The sequence below is a fragment of the Hemitrygon akajei genome, chromosome 3 (assembly GCF_048418815.1).
Source record: "Hemitrygon akajei chromosome 3, sHemAka1.3, whole genome shotgun sequence".
In the NCBI taxonomy this organism is placed as follows: Eukaryota; Metazoa; Chordata; class Chondrichthyes; order Myliobatiformes; family Dasyatidae; genus Hemitrygon; species Hemitrygon akajei.
In genome coordinates, this window is record NC_133126.1 from 150,143,873 (window position 1) to 150,160,026 (window position 16,154).

Below are 16,154 nucleotides of genomic sequence, written 5' to 3' on the forward strand. Positions count from 1 at the left end.
AATCGAAGCAGTACATGATAAATAACCACAATGCATGATTGCTTGCTTTATTCCAGGTGCCTTCAGCACAATGAACAAAACATCATTCTCCATGCACGGACAAAATTCACTAGATATCTGATGCAACAGCACTTTTTTTTCAGCCATTACCTAAATGAGAATTTATTTAACACTCACAAAATGCTGGAGGAACTCAGAAGGGCAGGCAGCATCTATGGAAAAGAGTAAACAGTCGACATATCAGTCCTGATGAAGGATTTTGGCCTGAAGCGTCAACTGTTAACTCTTTTCTATAGATGGTGCCTGGTCTGCTGAGTTCCTCCAGTGTTTTGTGTGTGTTGCTTGTGTTATGATCCCAGCCCCCTCCTTTGTGAGAATCGCCAGAGCCCTAATGAAGGGGGGGTCAATGACCCAAGAGAAGAGAGAGATACGTGCGGTGTCCCTCGTTTCACGGCGAGGCAAAGCTGGCGACTGTGGTCATTGTCTCGTGGAGACACCTTTGTGAATTGGGAACTGTACTACGTGTATACCCTCAGGGCAACGTGGGTGGAGAGATGGAGAGAGATTGCATCATCCCAACCTGATTGACATCTGAGACCCCGTGAGTTCAGATAAAAGAGGGGTTGTAAAACCCGCCGGGTAACTGTTTCATTTAATCTCTATCTCTCTCTCTTTAACAAAGTGCACCAACGCAACACCACAAAAGATGGCAGCTGGTGGAACTGCAGTGACCGCAAGAGACTTTCAGATATACAGCGGACAATATATACATTACCCCTAGACAACGATAGAGTTTATTTCTTATTGATTATTACTATACCTGCGCTTTAGATTGAGTATTGACGACTTATGTTATCTGAATGTTTGTATTAACCTTACTTTTGTGCCCCTTTATAAATAAAAACGTTTGAAAATGGTACCATCAGACTTCAGCGGACCTCTCTATCTTTGCTGGTAAGTGATCCAGTTACGGGATACGTAACACTTGGATTTCCAGCATTTGCAGATTTTCTCATGTTTGAGAATTTATTTGAACTGTAATAAATAGTATTTACAAACATTTTCAAGTCAAAACATTACAATCGAAAAATTTGAGCACACCCTTCCTTACAATACAATCCCAATGCAAAACCTTACAGTTACAACAGTAAATTTCCACATCAGGCATTCACATAATGACACCAATCTTTATGTAATTTCCTTTCCAAACACTGCTGGGAAAATTACTGTCCTGAGACTGATAGTGTCCTCCAAGACAACATGCCTTAAAAACACAGTGTTAGACTGAGAGGCCTGAAGTTAAGAATAAAATTACATAAATCCTTGTGCTGATACCACCACCACTTTAAATAAACTCACAATACAACCCAAGATCTCTGATAGGTATTCACCATCAACCTCCAACTCTGATCTACGTTTGAACAAGTTATTTCAATTGATCCCATTTATTCTCCAAAGGTCAATTCACTCTTATCGTCCAAACTTTTCCAAATTTTGCCCTGATCACCTTCAACTGTTGACTAGTAGTGCCTCCAATTCTTTCCCTCTTTTCTACAAGTAGCGTTACTTTTGGTCACTATTCTCATTCCCTCCCTATGAACAAAGCACAAATGCAAGAAGTAATCCCTATCCCATCCCTGAGAAATCAACCTTCACAGCCAAGACACAAAGGATGTTTCTAGGGCTTTCACCACACCACATGGCTCCCCACAAAAAGAAGGCACCAGCATCACAGTATCAGTATTATCATTAAGCGCCCATTCACCTTCAAAGCACACCTCCACACTGACACTGAGGAGGATCAAGTTTGAAAATAACCAGCAACTAAGTCAGTAGCAAGTGAATTTTAATGCAGTGGGACAACAACCACATCTTTTTAGAACTTACTGCACTTTCTAGACAGGTTAGATTCATTACCAAGAGAAGGAAACCTTAGGTTCACTCTACATTATAATGAATAGACTACATCTTTTCAGCATAAATGAAATAGACTTGAAAAACTAAAGTATTTTGTTAAAATACACAGTTAAATGTCATTGCCAAAGGGTCCTCATTATTCTATTTGAAATGACACAATATTGCATCCTGTTAATAAATGCATTCAAATGCATGGCATAAAATGAAACAGAATGAAAACATATTCTTTTCCAAATTGAAAGGAGTAGATTGTGTATACTGCTGTCTTCTCCAAAAGTTGTAGTAACCGAAGACCCTTCTTTTAGTTTCTCCGATGCAAATGAAAGACAGACTTTAGGCATAAAACTGCTAAATCACTCAGCAAAATTTTAAATCCTCCTCATATCAAAAGTCCTTCAACTTATGAACTGTCTTCTTCTGTTGTTTAGCAGTCCCAGGGAATCTAGGATGACTTGCTTCCAGTCCAAGTTTTGTGGGTATTGAGTTGGCTGATGAGATCAATATGGGACCCGCAGACTCTTCCTCACAGGGGGCCAGAGGGGCTCAAAGGGTGGCCATGTAAGTAGTTTGTGAGGAGGTGTACTTCTGCCTATGCAGGATTTTGGTGAATACATGATGATGGACAATGTTTTTAATATTTTCCTCAATGCTCTTTTGCCACTAATGTGCCAGAGATTCCAAGATGTCAGGGGCGGAGGGTTGTTATTGTATTTTGAGGAACCTTTAAGAACATCCTTTAATCTTTACCTCTGTTCTGTTAAATTCTGTACCAAAACTGCCATAGTTCTTTGGAAGTATTTTCAAGAAAGGAAGCCACAAAAAATAATCTTGGATGACTATCTTTTAAATCATCATTTTTGGGCCAAGTGTAAAAGGTAACAGTTGCTGGCCTCAAGGCCATATCACCAATGGTGTTACCTTATAAACAATTTACAGACAATGCATAACAAAAAAAAATCATGTGTTCCAATTCAAGTCTGGCACCAGTTGCATTGGATCTATATCAGGTAAGAAGGAATCTGGCTATTCTAGAAGGGATATGAGAGGTGTCATACAGCACGTCCCTCGGCTTGCAACACTCAACAATATGAAAGTCATCAAGCAGGCTGGGCAGCTAATCAGGTTGAACATTTTCATAGGTAGTAAAGCAGGGCATAAACCGCTTGAGTTATAATAAACCTCTCATGCATTGCACAGAAAAACAGATGGGATCAAACAGTAGAAGTATCATAATTTTTAACAGTTTTTAAATTATGGTATTTTATGTTATCATCAATGGAAATCCACATGAGTGAAATGAATGTTTCAAGGTCAGGGCAGTTAATCAGCAGTATTGGCACCAGTTATATAAAAATCCACAACCTTCTTCCAGACTCTTCCTGTTAGCTTTGAGTCATGATCTGTCAGATGCCCCTACCAGTTCATCCAAGCCACATTAAGAAGCATCGCTATGAATTTAGTTGAGCTTCCACTAACAACAAAAATATTGACAGCAAGCTACCAACTGCAGAGAAAGTAACAAAAGCATTTTTTCCACAAAGAATGAGGAAAAAGGTAAAAAAGCACAGAAAGTAGTGAGATAGTATCTGTTGTGAGAATACCAATCAGTTAATATTTTAGATGGCGACCCAACAGAAACTGCTTCTCAAAAATTGATGTTTTTGACCATTAATTGTATTACATTTGCTTTAAAAAGGAACTATAATAATTAAATGAATCATATTACTCACTTCATCTCCCTAAATGGAGCGTAGGAAACACTATAAGGATATACTGATCTAAGCCTACCATCATGCTTAACACAATGTGAAAGGATGAACTATGTGGTGAGCCTCAACCATGCGTGTTCACAGCAACTGTGGTTTGTCCCAGAATCACAAACAGACAAGTGATGGTGCACGGTGTTCTGGTCTAATCAGCTGAAATGGAACCATCTTAATTCTACAAGAACTTTTGTATAAAGAGGATGAAGATCAAGAAAGAAATTCTGTGTTCTAACAGTTGTTGTAATGCCCTCAAATCCTGCTTTCTTTTTAATTATAACTGTATCTATACAAATATAAACATATACAGTGTCTATAAAAACATGCACCTCCCCCCCTTGGAAGTTTTCATGTTTTATTGTTTTACAACATTGAATCACAGTGGATTTAACTTGGCATTTTTGATACCGATCAACAGAAAAGACTCTTTTGTGTCAAAGTGAAAACAAATCTCTACAAAGTGATCTAAATGAATTACAAATATAAAACACTAAATAATTGATTGCCTAAGTATTCACCCTCTTCAGGTATTTAGTAGATGCACCTTTGGCAGCAATTACAGCCTTGAGTCTGTGTGGATAGGTCTCTAACAGTTTTGCACATCTGGACACTACAATTTTTCCCCATTCTTCTTTATAAAACAGCTCAATCTCTGTCAGATTGCATGGGAATCATGAGTGAACAGATCTTTTCAAGTCCAGCCACAAATTCTCAATTGGATTGAGGTCTGGACTCTGATTTGACCACTCCAATACATACACTTGTTTGTATTTAAGCCATTGCTGTGTAGCTTTGGCTTTATGCATGGGCTCATTGTCTTGCTGGAAAACAAATCTTCTCCCAGGTTGCAGTTCTCCTGGAGACTGCATCAGGTTTTCCTCCAGGATTCCCCTGTATTTTGCTGCATTCATTTTACCCACTACTTTCACAAGCCTTCCAGGGCCTGTTGCAGTGAAGCATCTCCACATCATGATTCAGCCACCACTATGCTTCACTAAAAAGCTCAATTTTGGTTTCATCAAACCATAAATCCTTCTTCCAGATGACTTCAGTTTCACACATGCCTTCTGGCTAACTCTAGCTGAGATTTCATGTGATTTTTTTTCCCCAACAGTGGCTTTCTCTTTGCCACTCCCCCATAAAGCTGCAAATGCTGAAGCATCTGGGCAACAGTTGCATGCACAGTTTCTCCCATCTCAGCCACTGAAGCTCCAGAGCTGGTATAGGTCTCTTAGTGGCCTCCCTCAACAGTTCCCTGCACAGTCACTCAGTTTTTGAGGATGGCCTACTCTAGGCAGATTTACAGCTCTGCCATATTCTTTCCATCTCTTGATGATTGACTTAACTGTACTCCAAGGGATATTCAGTGACTTGGAAATTTACTTGTATCCATCTCCTGACTTGTGCTTATCAATAACCTTTTTGTGGAGATGCTTGGAGTGTGGTTTTGGCCAGTATACTGACTCACCAGCAGTTAGAGCTTCCAGAAACAGGCATATTTTTACTACAATCAATTGAAATACCTTGACTGCACACAGGTGTGTGTGTGTGTGTGTGTGTGTGTGTGTGTGTGTGTGTGTGTGTGTGTGTGTGTGTGTGTGTGTGTGTGTGTGTGTGTGTGTGTGTGTGTGTGTGTCTCTCTCTCTCTCTCCCTCCCTCCCTCCGTCTTGTTTTACGACGGTTGGCACCCAGCTTAATGGTGCGTTACCACCACGTTCTGCTCCAGAGTGTGCAATAGACTCACATTCTAAATCCCTTCACCCAATCGCACACACACACATAACCCTAACCTACACTTTATCCTCCCATCTTTGGCCATCCTAGTTACCTATTCCTGTTTATCCATCATATCCTATTAAAAAAAACCCTGTACCCCTTAAGAAAGCTAAAAATACCCTAACCTGTGTTCTCTTACCCATGCCCAGCAACCCTTTTAATGTGAATTCCTGCACCCCCAATTCCCTTAGATTAATTCTCATCATCTGTCTCTGTATCCCATACTTATTGCAATTCAGAACTACATGTTCTACTGACTCCTCTTCCTGACATTCCTCACACAGTCCTGTCTGGTGTTTCCCTATCAATTTCAATGTTTGGTTTAGTGCACAGTGCCCCAGCCTTAACCTAGTCCACACAATTTCCTCTCTTCTGTATCTACTACCTACCCTAGTACCTGCAATACTTTTTTGTATTTGATATAAATGCCTCCCTTTCCCCTCCCTGTCCCATCTTTCTTGCCACATTTGGTTGATTTTTTCCCAGATTACACACTTAACCTCTGCTTTACTGATACTAATATGCATTTCTATATTTTCTTTCTTTAATGCCCTCTTTGCCAACTCATCCACCCTTTCATTCCCCTTCACCCCGACATGAGCTGGAACCCATAGAAATTTAACCTGACCTCCCTGATTTGCAACTCTTGTGACTGACTGAAGGATTTCATGAAGTACATCTTGCCGGCTGTTTGAGTGAGAAGACCTTAAACTTGCTAGAACTGAAGATGAATCTGAGCATATCAGCACTTTGTCTAGTCTAGCTTTCTCCACCCAACGCAACGCAACCAACACTGCCATCATCTCCACTGTATACACCGCTAACTTATCAGATGTTCTTCTGCTGATTGCAATTGCTTTTGCTGGTATAGCCACCCCAAACCCTGTCACTCCTGTTTCAGGTTCCTTAGCACCATCTGTATAGACCTGAGTATAATCACTATACTTTTCCATCACATGACAGTTAAATGCACTTACCAAATCAGTTTTATATTTTCCTTTCCTTTTTACCTCTAACAAATGCCAGTCTACGTCAGGCCATACAAGCTTCCATGGAGCTACAACCGGATAAACTACTAAAGGACATATCCTTAGATCAAACACTCCACATGATCTAGCAATATCATTCCCTACCCGACTAAAGTTTTCCCTCTGAAACCTCCCATTTTCCCAGGACTCCTGCAACACTCCTTTAGCAGGGTAAGAATCATTGTGTCCCTGCAAATTAGCCCAGCAGTTTGCCATCAATTGCATCCTTCTTAATTCCAAAGGCATTACTCCCATTTCTACCTGCAGGGCTGATACTGGTGATGTTTTAAAAGCCCCACTGCACACTCTCAAAACCTGAGCCTGAATCACATCCAGTTTCCTTATAAGAGACCTAGCTGCTGATCCATATGCTACACTTCCATAATCCAACACAAATCTTACTAAAGCCACATACATTCTCTTCAATGCTGAACAACTTGCTCCCCATTCCCTACCAGTCTGCACACAGGTCTCCAAAACAGATCTCAATTTAACTAATTATGTGACCTCTAAGACCAATTGGTTGCACCAGCAATGATTTGGTGATATTAAAAGGGGGTGAATATTTAAGCAATCAATTATTTTGTGTTTTATATTTGTAATTAATTTAGATCACTTTGACACGTAAGAGTCTTTTTCTGCTGATCAGTGTCAAAAAAGCCAAATGAAATCCACTCATTCAATGTTGTAAAACAATGAAACATGAAAACATCCAGGGGAGGAGAAGAGGGGTGAATACTTTTTATAGGCACTACTTTTTAATGAAATACACAACAATTGGAATACTACTAATGCTACTACAGTACTACAAAATTTTGTATTAGTTCCTAATAGTCATCGACAGAGAAATTCATGCAGCATACATTGCTGTGTTCTTTTGATTAATTAAATTTTAAAAATCAGTAGACATCGTGGATAATTTTTTGCTAGTGTCAAATCTTTTTGCAGCATCTTGATAAGTGTCTGAATTATTTTAGTCAAAATTTTTTAAAAATTATTAAAAAATCACTGCGTCAGCCCAAATAGATAACATAACACAAGAAAGTGCAAGTGACACTATTTAAAAACTTCTGTCGAAGCATTGTGTAGTATCTAACAGCCACACAAGTGCATATGACTGACCCTATTTAGAACCTGTTCAGCAAAAGTCTCCTGTCCCAATTAAGTAGCATAGTGTTTCAAATAATCAAAGGGAATCCCAGCTATTTTCCCAATTAGTTTTTGTTCTTTAAGAGTCATCCCAAATAAGCAGCTGCCGCAATTAACCAATGGCCAATTAACCAGAATCTGAGTTCAAAAGTATTCACCCCCCTTTGCTTATTATTTAGTTGAAACACCTCTTGTAGCTATTACAGCCAGTAGTCTTTTTGGATAAATCTCTATTAGCTTTGCACAACATAATGGAGCAAGATTTGCCTATTTTTCCTTGCAAAATTGCTTAAGTTGTGTCAGGTTAGTTGGAATGTGGCAGTAGACAGCAATCATGAGGTGTTGCCAGATATGTTTAATCAGTTTAAGGTCAGGACTCTGTTACGAATGTGCCACAACTCGGTGCAAATTAGCCCCCTCCTTTTTGAGAATCGCAAGATCGCTATTAATTCGGGTCTGGAACCCAGGAAATGAGACAGAATCCACAAGGGTTTGGAATGTGTCCTGGCCCCCAGAGAGGTGGAACCATTGATAACGACTATTATCTCTTGGAGACGGAATTGTGTATTGAGTACTGTACTATTCATTGAAGCCCTCAGGGAATGACCAGAGTGAGCTGGTTGAGGGATTGCATCATCCCAACCTGATTGACATCTGAGACCCCGTGAGTAAGGATAAACGAGGGTCTGGGGGAACAACCCCTTTAGACGCACCAGGAGAAACGCTAGAAATCCCGTGACAGCGTTTAATAGCGACAGCCGGTGGGGGCCCGCGTGCGTCCTTTTCCATTTGCCAAGGAATTGGCGGGCCTTACCACAGAAGAACGGCTTTAGCTAAAAGCAGAAACCAACACCAATGGAACTCTGGAAGGATCGACATTATAAAAAGGAAAAGCTGGCAAGTTCTAAAAATCTGTCTCTTGACTCCAACCAAAGGCTGCAGCCTGAATGAACTTGAGTGACTTTTATATTTCCATCGGACAATACATTATCCCCTAGACAACGATAGAGCTTATTTCTTATTGATTATTATTATACCCGCACTTTTAGAGTTAGTATTGACAACGTATATTATCTGTAGGTTTGCACTGATATTATTTTTGTGTATTTTTACCAATAAATACTGTGAAAAATAGTACCATCAGACTTCAACGGACCTCTCTATCTTTGCTGGTAAGTGACCCAGTTACGGGGTTCGTAACAACTCTAACAAGGCTACTCAAGGACATCGATTTTCTTCATTTGGAGCCACTCCATGGTTGTTCTAACTTAGCACTCTAGGTAGTTGTCCTGCTGAAAGATGAACTTCCTCTCCAGTTTAAGCTTTCTGACAAAGGCTAGCAGGTTTTTAAACCAAGATTTCTCTGTTTTTAGCAGCATTCATCTTCCCATCAATCCTGACCAATTTCCAGTCCCTACTGCTAAAAAGTATCCCCATTGCATGATGTTACCTCCACCATACATAACAATATATGTAAGTAAGATAGCATATACTTATTTCCTATACATTGCGTATCCTAAACCAAATATTCCCATCCTTTAATGCCAGTTAATATGAAGACAAGACAACTTTTGACCTTGACATATCACAGGTAATTTTAATTTTCAGCTTTACCACAAGATTATTGACCAGGCTGATTTTCTTTCAAATTGATTTTGAAATAAATTTCACAGGAATTCAGCAAGTCTTTGCAATAAATTGATAACTGGCTAGATCTCAGTTACAACTAATCTATTTTACCAATGTATTCACACACTTTCAGGGATAAAGACAAGAATTCCTTCAAATCTAGTTGGAAAAATGTGTAACTGTTGATCAGTTACTCACAATATGCTAGGTTTACAAACATGATACAGTAATCAGTTTGCAGACTCCTATCTTTTGAAGGCTGTGAATCAAAAACCAAAAACTCATCAAATTAAACTTAATATCAGGCAAACTTCAAACATTAAAATATTAATTTCTAGATCTCTGTGTTACAATGTATTTAAATATTAAATATTATCTTTAATGAAAATGTATAATAGTGAGTTGCCTGTACCTGGAAAGGGGAAAACCTGTGAAGCTTCAGCGCCCCCTTTTGATGGAATTTAGCAAAGCAACTGGAACAGTAATCTTCTCCACACTCCATACAAACCTTGGGAAATTCAGGAAACATGCTAAAGTGACATTAGCTGAAACTATCACTGATATAAAAGGAAGATATTTATGCACTAAATATTTATGCAATCACCTTTCCGGCATATAAGCGGCAAAAGAAAAACTGACTTTAAATTCTACATGGTGAGATAAACAGAAATTCACACTCAAGGCATGCAAATAGTATGAATCTTGACATTGGTCTTGATTTTTGATGTATCACAATTAATAAATGCAAAACTTTGGATATATGCATTAGTTATTTCATGAAGTGTGTTCCCAGCAGGAAAATCTTCTCTGAGAGTGCTACAAGAAATAAGATCATTTTTGAAAAGTGTCAGGTTAAAGCAACAAGACTCAAAAATATACAACAACACTATGAGAAAACATGTTATTAGAGTATTTATAATGTTCCAAAAAAAAGATATTTTGCTTCAAGCAAATATAGATCTGTTAAATGTCTTAACTGAATTATAGAAAGAGATAACTGTGATGATCAGGAATTTCTACATAAAATGTTTAAAATTTAAAGTTAGTCTGGTACCTAAATTCAGCACAAAATTTTCTTGAATGGCATAACCATCAAGTCATACTGAAATATCTGTCCAACAACATGCTTGTTGGCAGGACCATTGCACTGCTTGCAAAACTGCATAAGACAAATAAAATGTGCCAGATATTTGTATTGATCTTTTAAATTCTTTGAGCAAGAAACTTAAAATCTGAAGCAACCAAACAACTATCTGTGTGCACTAGTCCCAATACCGTTAAGAAAGTAGTTAAGAGTTTGCCAATCGGAAATTGATTCTTACTCAAACATTGTAATATGTTGAAAAAGAAAGTACAACAAAAAGAAGACAGAAATGATCTGATTTAATGGCCTAAAGCAGATTACTAAAAGGAATGCAACTTAATGTAGTAGTCAATTCAGTAGCAGTTCTACTCAAGGTGCAACTATATGGATTCAAACCAATATTTATGACGTGTAACATCTTTTCAGTACAAAATTTTTCTACGATGATATCTTGTGAGGCAATGAAATATAGATTCACATTAACATCAGAACAAAAATGGCACAAAGATAAAAATAAGCTCCACACTTAGCTTTAACAGAACCTCACAATGCTGAGCAGTTTAAACATTTTCAGAAACTTCTAGAAATTTGTAAAAAAAAAATGTTTAACAAGCCTTGGAGAGATTTAAAATGGATTGGAGAGTCATTAATATCTTTTTAAATGCACAAGCCTTGAGAAAACATATAAGGAAATTCCTAAGGTAACGAACAATTAGAAAGACATTATGAATTTAACTATTTAAAATCTGCCATCTATGTCTCTAAGCCATTCTTGAAGGTTTTCTATTTTAAAAAAATTCTTCCTTTTTGAAGAAACACTTATTGTGCCATTTCAAACAGATGCAAAATCACCTAGCTCAAATTTTCCTTCCCAAGGTCATGGTACATATTGGTACCAATGACATAGGTAGGAAAAGGGAAGAGGTCCTGAAAAAAGACTACAGGGAGTTAGGAAGGAAGTTGAGAAGCAGGACCGCAAAGGTAGTAATCTTGGGATTACTGCCTGTGCCATGCAACAGTGAGTATAGGAATAGAATGAGGTGGAGGATAAATGCGTGGCTGAGGGATTGGAGCGGGGGAAGGGATTCAGATCTCTGGATCATCGGGACCTCTTTTGGGGCAGATGTGACCTGTACAAAAAGGACGGGATGCACTTGAATCCCAGGGGGACCAATATCCTGGCGGGGAGGTTTGCTAAGGCTACTGGGGAGAGTTTAAACTAGAACTGTTAGGGGGTGGGAACAGAACTGTAGAGACTATGGAAGAGGAGATTGGCTCACAAATAGAGAAAACTTGTAGACAGTGCGAGAGGGAGGATAGGCAGGAGATAGAGAAGGGACGCGCTCAGACCAAAGGTTTGAGATGAGTCTATTTTAATGCACGGAATATTGTGAACAAAGCGGATGAACTTAGAGCATGGATCAGTACTTGGAATTATGATGTGGTGGCCATTACAAAGACTTGGATGGCTCACGGACAGGAATGGTTACTTCAAGTGCTGGGTTTTAGATGTTTCAGAAAGGACAGGGAGGGAAGCAAAAGAGTTGGGAGCGTGGCACTGTTGATCAGAGATAGTGTCACGGCTGCAGAAAAGGTGGACGCCATGGAGGGATTATCTACGGAGTCTCTGTGGGTGGAGGTTAGGAACAGGAATAGCTGTTTTTTATAAGCTGCCCAATAGTAACAGGGATATCAAGGAGCAGATAGGGCAACAGATCCTGGAAAGGTGTAATAATAACAGAGTTCTCATGATGGGAGATTTTAATTTCCCAAATATCGATTGGCATCTCCCTAGAGCAAGGGGTTTACATGGGTTGGAGTTTGTTAGGAGTGTTCAGGAAGGTTTCTTGACACAATATGAAGATAAGCCACAAGGAGAGAGGCTGAACTTGATTTGGTATTGGGAAATGAACATGGTCGGGTGTCAGATCGCACAGTGGGAGAGCACTTTGGAGATAGTGATCATAATTCTATCTCCTTTACCATACCATTGGAGAGAGATAGGAACAGACAAGTTAGAAAAACATTTAATTGGAGTAAGGGGAATTAATGAGGCTATCAGATGTTCTCAAGGAAAATTACAGAAGAAATGTGGTAAATGTTCAGGGGATATTTGTGTGGAGTTCTGCACAGGTACATTCCAATGAGACAGGAAAATTATGGTATGGTACAGGAACCGTGGTGTACAAAGGCTGTAATCAATCTAGTCAAGAAGAAAAGAAAAACTTACAAAAGGTTTAGAGAGCTAGGTAATGTTAGAGATCTAGAAGATTATAAGGCTAACAGGAAGAAGCTTAAGAAGGAAATTAGGACAGCCAGAAATGGGCCATGAGAAGGTCTTGGCAGGCAGGATTAAGGAAAACTCCAAGGTGTTCTAAAAGTATGTGAAGAGCAAGTGGATAAGACGTGAAGAATAGGACCTATCAAGTGTGACAGTGGGAAAGTGTGTATGGAACCGGAGGAAATAGCAGAGGTGCTTAATGAATACTTTACTTCAGTATTCACCATGGAAAAGGATCTTGGTGATTGTAGTGATGACTTGCAGCAGACTGAAAAGCTTGAGAATGTAGATATTAAGAAAGAGGATGTGCTGGAGCTTTTGGAAAGCATCAAGTTGCATAAGTCGCTGGAACCGGATAAGATGTACCCCAGGCTACTGTGGGAGGTGAGGGAGGAGATTGCTGAGCCTCTGTCAATGATCTTTACATCATCAATGGGGATGGGAGAGGTTCCAGAGGATTGGAAGGTTGCAGATGTTGTTCCATTATTCAAGGAAGGGAGGAGAGATAGCCCAGGAAATTATAGACCAGTGAGTATTACTTCAGTGGTTGGTAAGTTGATGGAGAAGATCCTGAGAGACAGGACTTATGAACATTTGGAGAAGTATAATATGATTAGGAGTAGTCAGCATGGCTTTGTAAAGGGCAGGTCGTGCCTTACGTGCCTGATTGAATTTTTTGAGTATGTGACTAAACACATTGATGAAGGAAGAGCAGTAGATGTAGTATATATGGATTTCAGCAAGGCATTTGATAAGGTACCCCATGAAAGGCCTATTGATAAAGTAAGGAGGCATGGGATCCAAGGGGACATTGCTTTGTACATCCAGAACTGGCTTGCCCACAGAAGGCAAAGAGTGGTTGTAGACAGGTCATATTCTGCATCGAGGTGGGTGACCAGTGGTGTGCCTCAGGGATCTGTTCTGGGACCCTTACTCTTCATGATTTTTATAAATGACCTGGATGAGGAAGTGGAGGGATGAGTTAGCAAGTTTGCTGATGACACAAAGGTTGGAGATAGTGGATAGTGTGGAGGGCTGTCAGAGGTTACAGCGGGACACTGATAGGATACAAAACTGGGCTGAGAAGTGGCAGATGGAGTTCAACCCAGTTAAGTGTGAAGTGGTTCATTGTGGTAGGTCAAATATGATAACAGAATATAGTATTAATGGTAAGACTCCTGGCAGTGTGGAGGATCAGAGGGATCTTGGGGTCCGAGTCCATAGGATGCTCAAAGCAGCTGCGCAGGATTACTTTACTTTACTTTATTGTCACCAAACAATTGATACCAGAGCATACAATCATCACAGCGATATTTGATTCTGCACTTCGCGCTCCCTGAAGTACAAATCTAATTAAATATAATAAAAATTTAAATTATAAATCATAATTAGAAAATAGAAAAGGGTAAGTAAGGTAGTACAAGTCAGGTCCGGATATTGGAAGGTACGGCCCAGATCTGGGTCAGGATCCATTCAGCAATTGGAAAGAATTGGAAAGAATTCAATTGGAAAGAAGCGGTTCCCAAATTTGGCCGTACGAATCTTCATGCTCCTGAACGTTCTCCCAGAGGGAAGAGGGACAAAAAGTGTGTTTGCTGGGTGGGCCGTGTCCTTGATTATCCTGGCAGCACTGCTCCAACAGCGTGCGGTGTAAAGTGAGTCCAAGGATGGAAGATTGGTTTGTGTGATGTGCTGGGCTATATTCACAATCTTCTACAGCTTCTTCCGGTCTTGGACAGGACAACTTCCATACTAGATTGTGATGCACCCTAGAAGAATGCTTTCTACAGTGCACCTATAAAAATTAGTGAGGGTTTTAGGGGACAGGTCAAATTTCTTCAGCTTTCTCAGGAAGTAAAGGTGCTGGTGGGCCTTCTTGGCAGTGGACTCTGCTTGGGTAGACCAAGTCAGGTCATTTGTGATATTCATCCCGAGGAACTTAAAGCTTTTGACCTGTTCCACCTGCGCATCACCGATGTAGATGGGGTCGTGTGGTCCGCTACTCCTTCTGAAATCAACAACCAATTCCTTCGTCTTGCTGACATTGAGGGACAGGTTATTGTCTTCGCACCATGCCACCAGGTTCTTAATTTCCTCCCTGTACTCAGACTCATCATTACCCAAGATACGGCCTACAATTCTGGTGTCATCAGCAAACTAATATATTGAGTTCGACAGAAACTTGGCTACACAATCATGGGTGTACAGTGAGTACAGCAGGAGGCTGAGTACACAGCCTTGTGGGGCACCGGTGCTCAGTGTGATTGTAGAGGAGAGCTTGTCCCCTACTTTTAGAGCCTGGGTCCTGTCTGTGAGGAAGTTGAAGATCCAGCTGCAGATCTGAGTGCTAAGACCTAGGTTCCAGGAGCTTAGGAATCAGTTTATTTGGAATGATGGTATTAAAGGCAGAGCTGTAGTCATTGAAAAGGAGCCTTACATATGCACCTTTATTCTCCAGGTGTTCTAAGGTGGAATATAGTGCCAGAGAGATGGCATCTGCCATTGACCTGTTGCTCCAGTAGGCAAATTACAAAGCGTCAAGGTTGACCGGTAGGTTATGGTTGATGTGTGCCATAACCAATTGCTCGAAGCACTTCATAGCAATTGATGTTAGAGCCACAGGTTGGTAGTCATTCAGGCATGCCACCTTGCTTTTCTTCTGCACCGGGATTATCGTTGCCTTCTTAAAACACGAGGGGATCTTAGACTGAAGCAGGGAGCAGTTGAAGATGTCAGCAAACACTCCAGCTAGTTCGCTTGCACAGGCCCGGAGAACCCATCCCCGGACGCCATCTGGGCCCGTCGCCTTCCTTGGATTTATCTTCAGGAAGGCTCTTCTTAAGATCTTCCTCAGAGACGATGAATCTTGATGCCACCAGGTCCGGTTCATCCAGAGGGGGTGTGACGCTCTCTTCTGTTTGAATCTTGCGTAGAATACGTTAAGTTTGCCAGGAAGAGACTCCCAGCCTTTTCTTTGCGCCCATTGATCTCATTTAAACCTTGCCATAGTCTACTGGCATCCGTCTGTTTAGCCTGGGCTTCCAACATGGCTCGATATTGCCTCTTGGCGCCCTTAATGGCTTTCCGGAGTCCACGCTTGGATTCCATGTAGCGACTGGTATCCCCGGACCTAAAAGACGCAGCTCTAGCCTTCAAAAGGGACTGGACCTCATAATTCATCCAAGGTTTCCGGACAGACAGTCCTCTGTACATTTCCAGATAAAGTCCACGACAGCTGAGGCATACTCATCGAGGTTAGCTGCCGAGTCCTTGAATACTAACCAATCCACCGATTCAAAGCAGTCACGGAGGACCTCATCCATTTCCTCTGTCCAATGTGACACCACTTTTGACACTGTGTCCTCCCGCTTCAGTTTCTGTTTGTAAGCTGGGAGGAGGAGTACGGCCTGATGATCCGATTTTCTGAAGTGAGGTCATTGGACGGAACGGTAGGCATCCTTGACTGCTGTGTAGCAGTGGTCAAGTATATTCAGGCCTCTAGTGGAGCAGGAGACATGTTGGTATAA

The 16,154-nt window shown here is 40.5% G+C and overlaps 1 protein-coding gene across 1 annotated transcript in view; it reads right to left on the reverse strand.

The window, feature by feature from the left end:
• The window catches only part of zbbx (zinc finger, B-box domain containing), a 140,295-nt gene that overhangs the window by 98,438 nt on the left and 25,703 nt on the right, over positions 1-16,154 (reverse strand). The window contains exon 7 of the mRNA XM_073041022.1: positions 9,675-9,770. Within this exon, the coding sequence (XP_072897123.1) occupies positions 9,675-9,770 (96 nt within the window). The remainder of the gene's footprint in view (positions 1-9,674; positions 9,771-16,154) is intronic.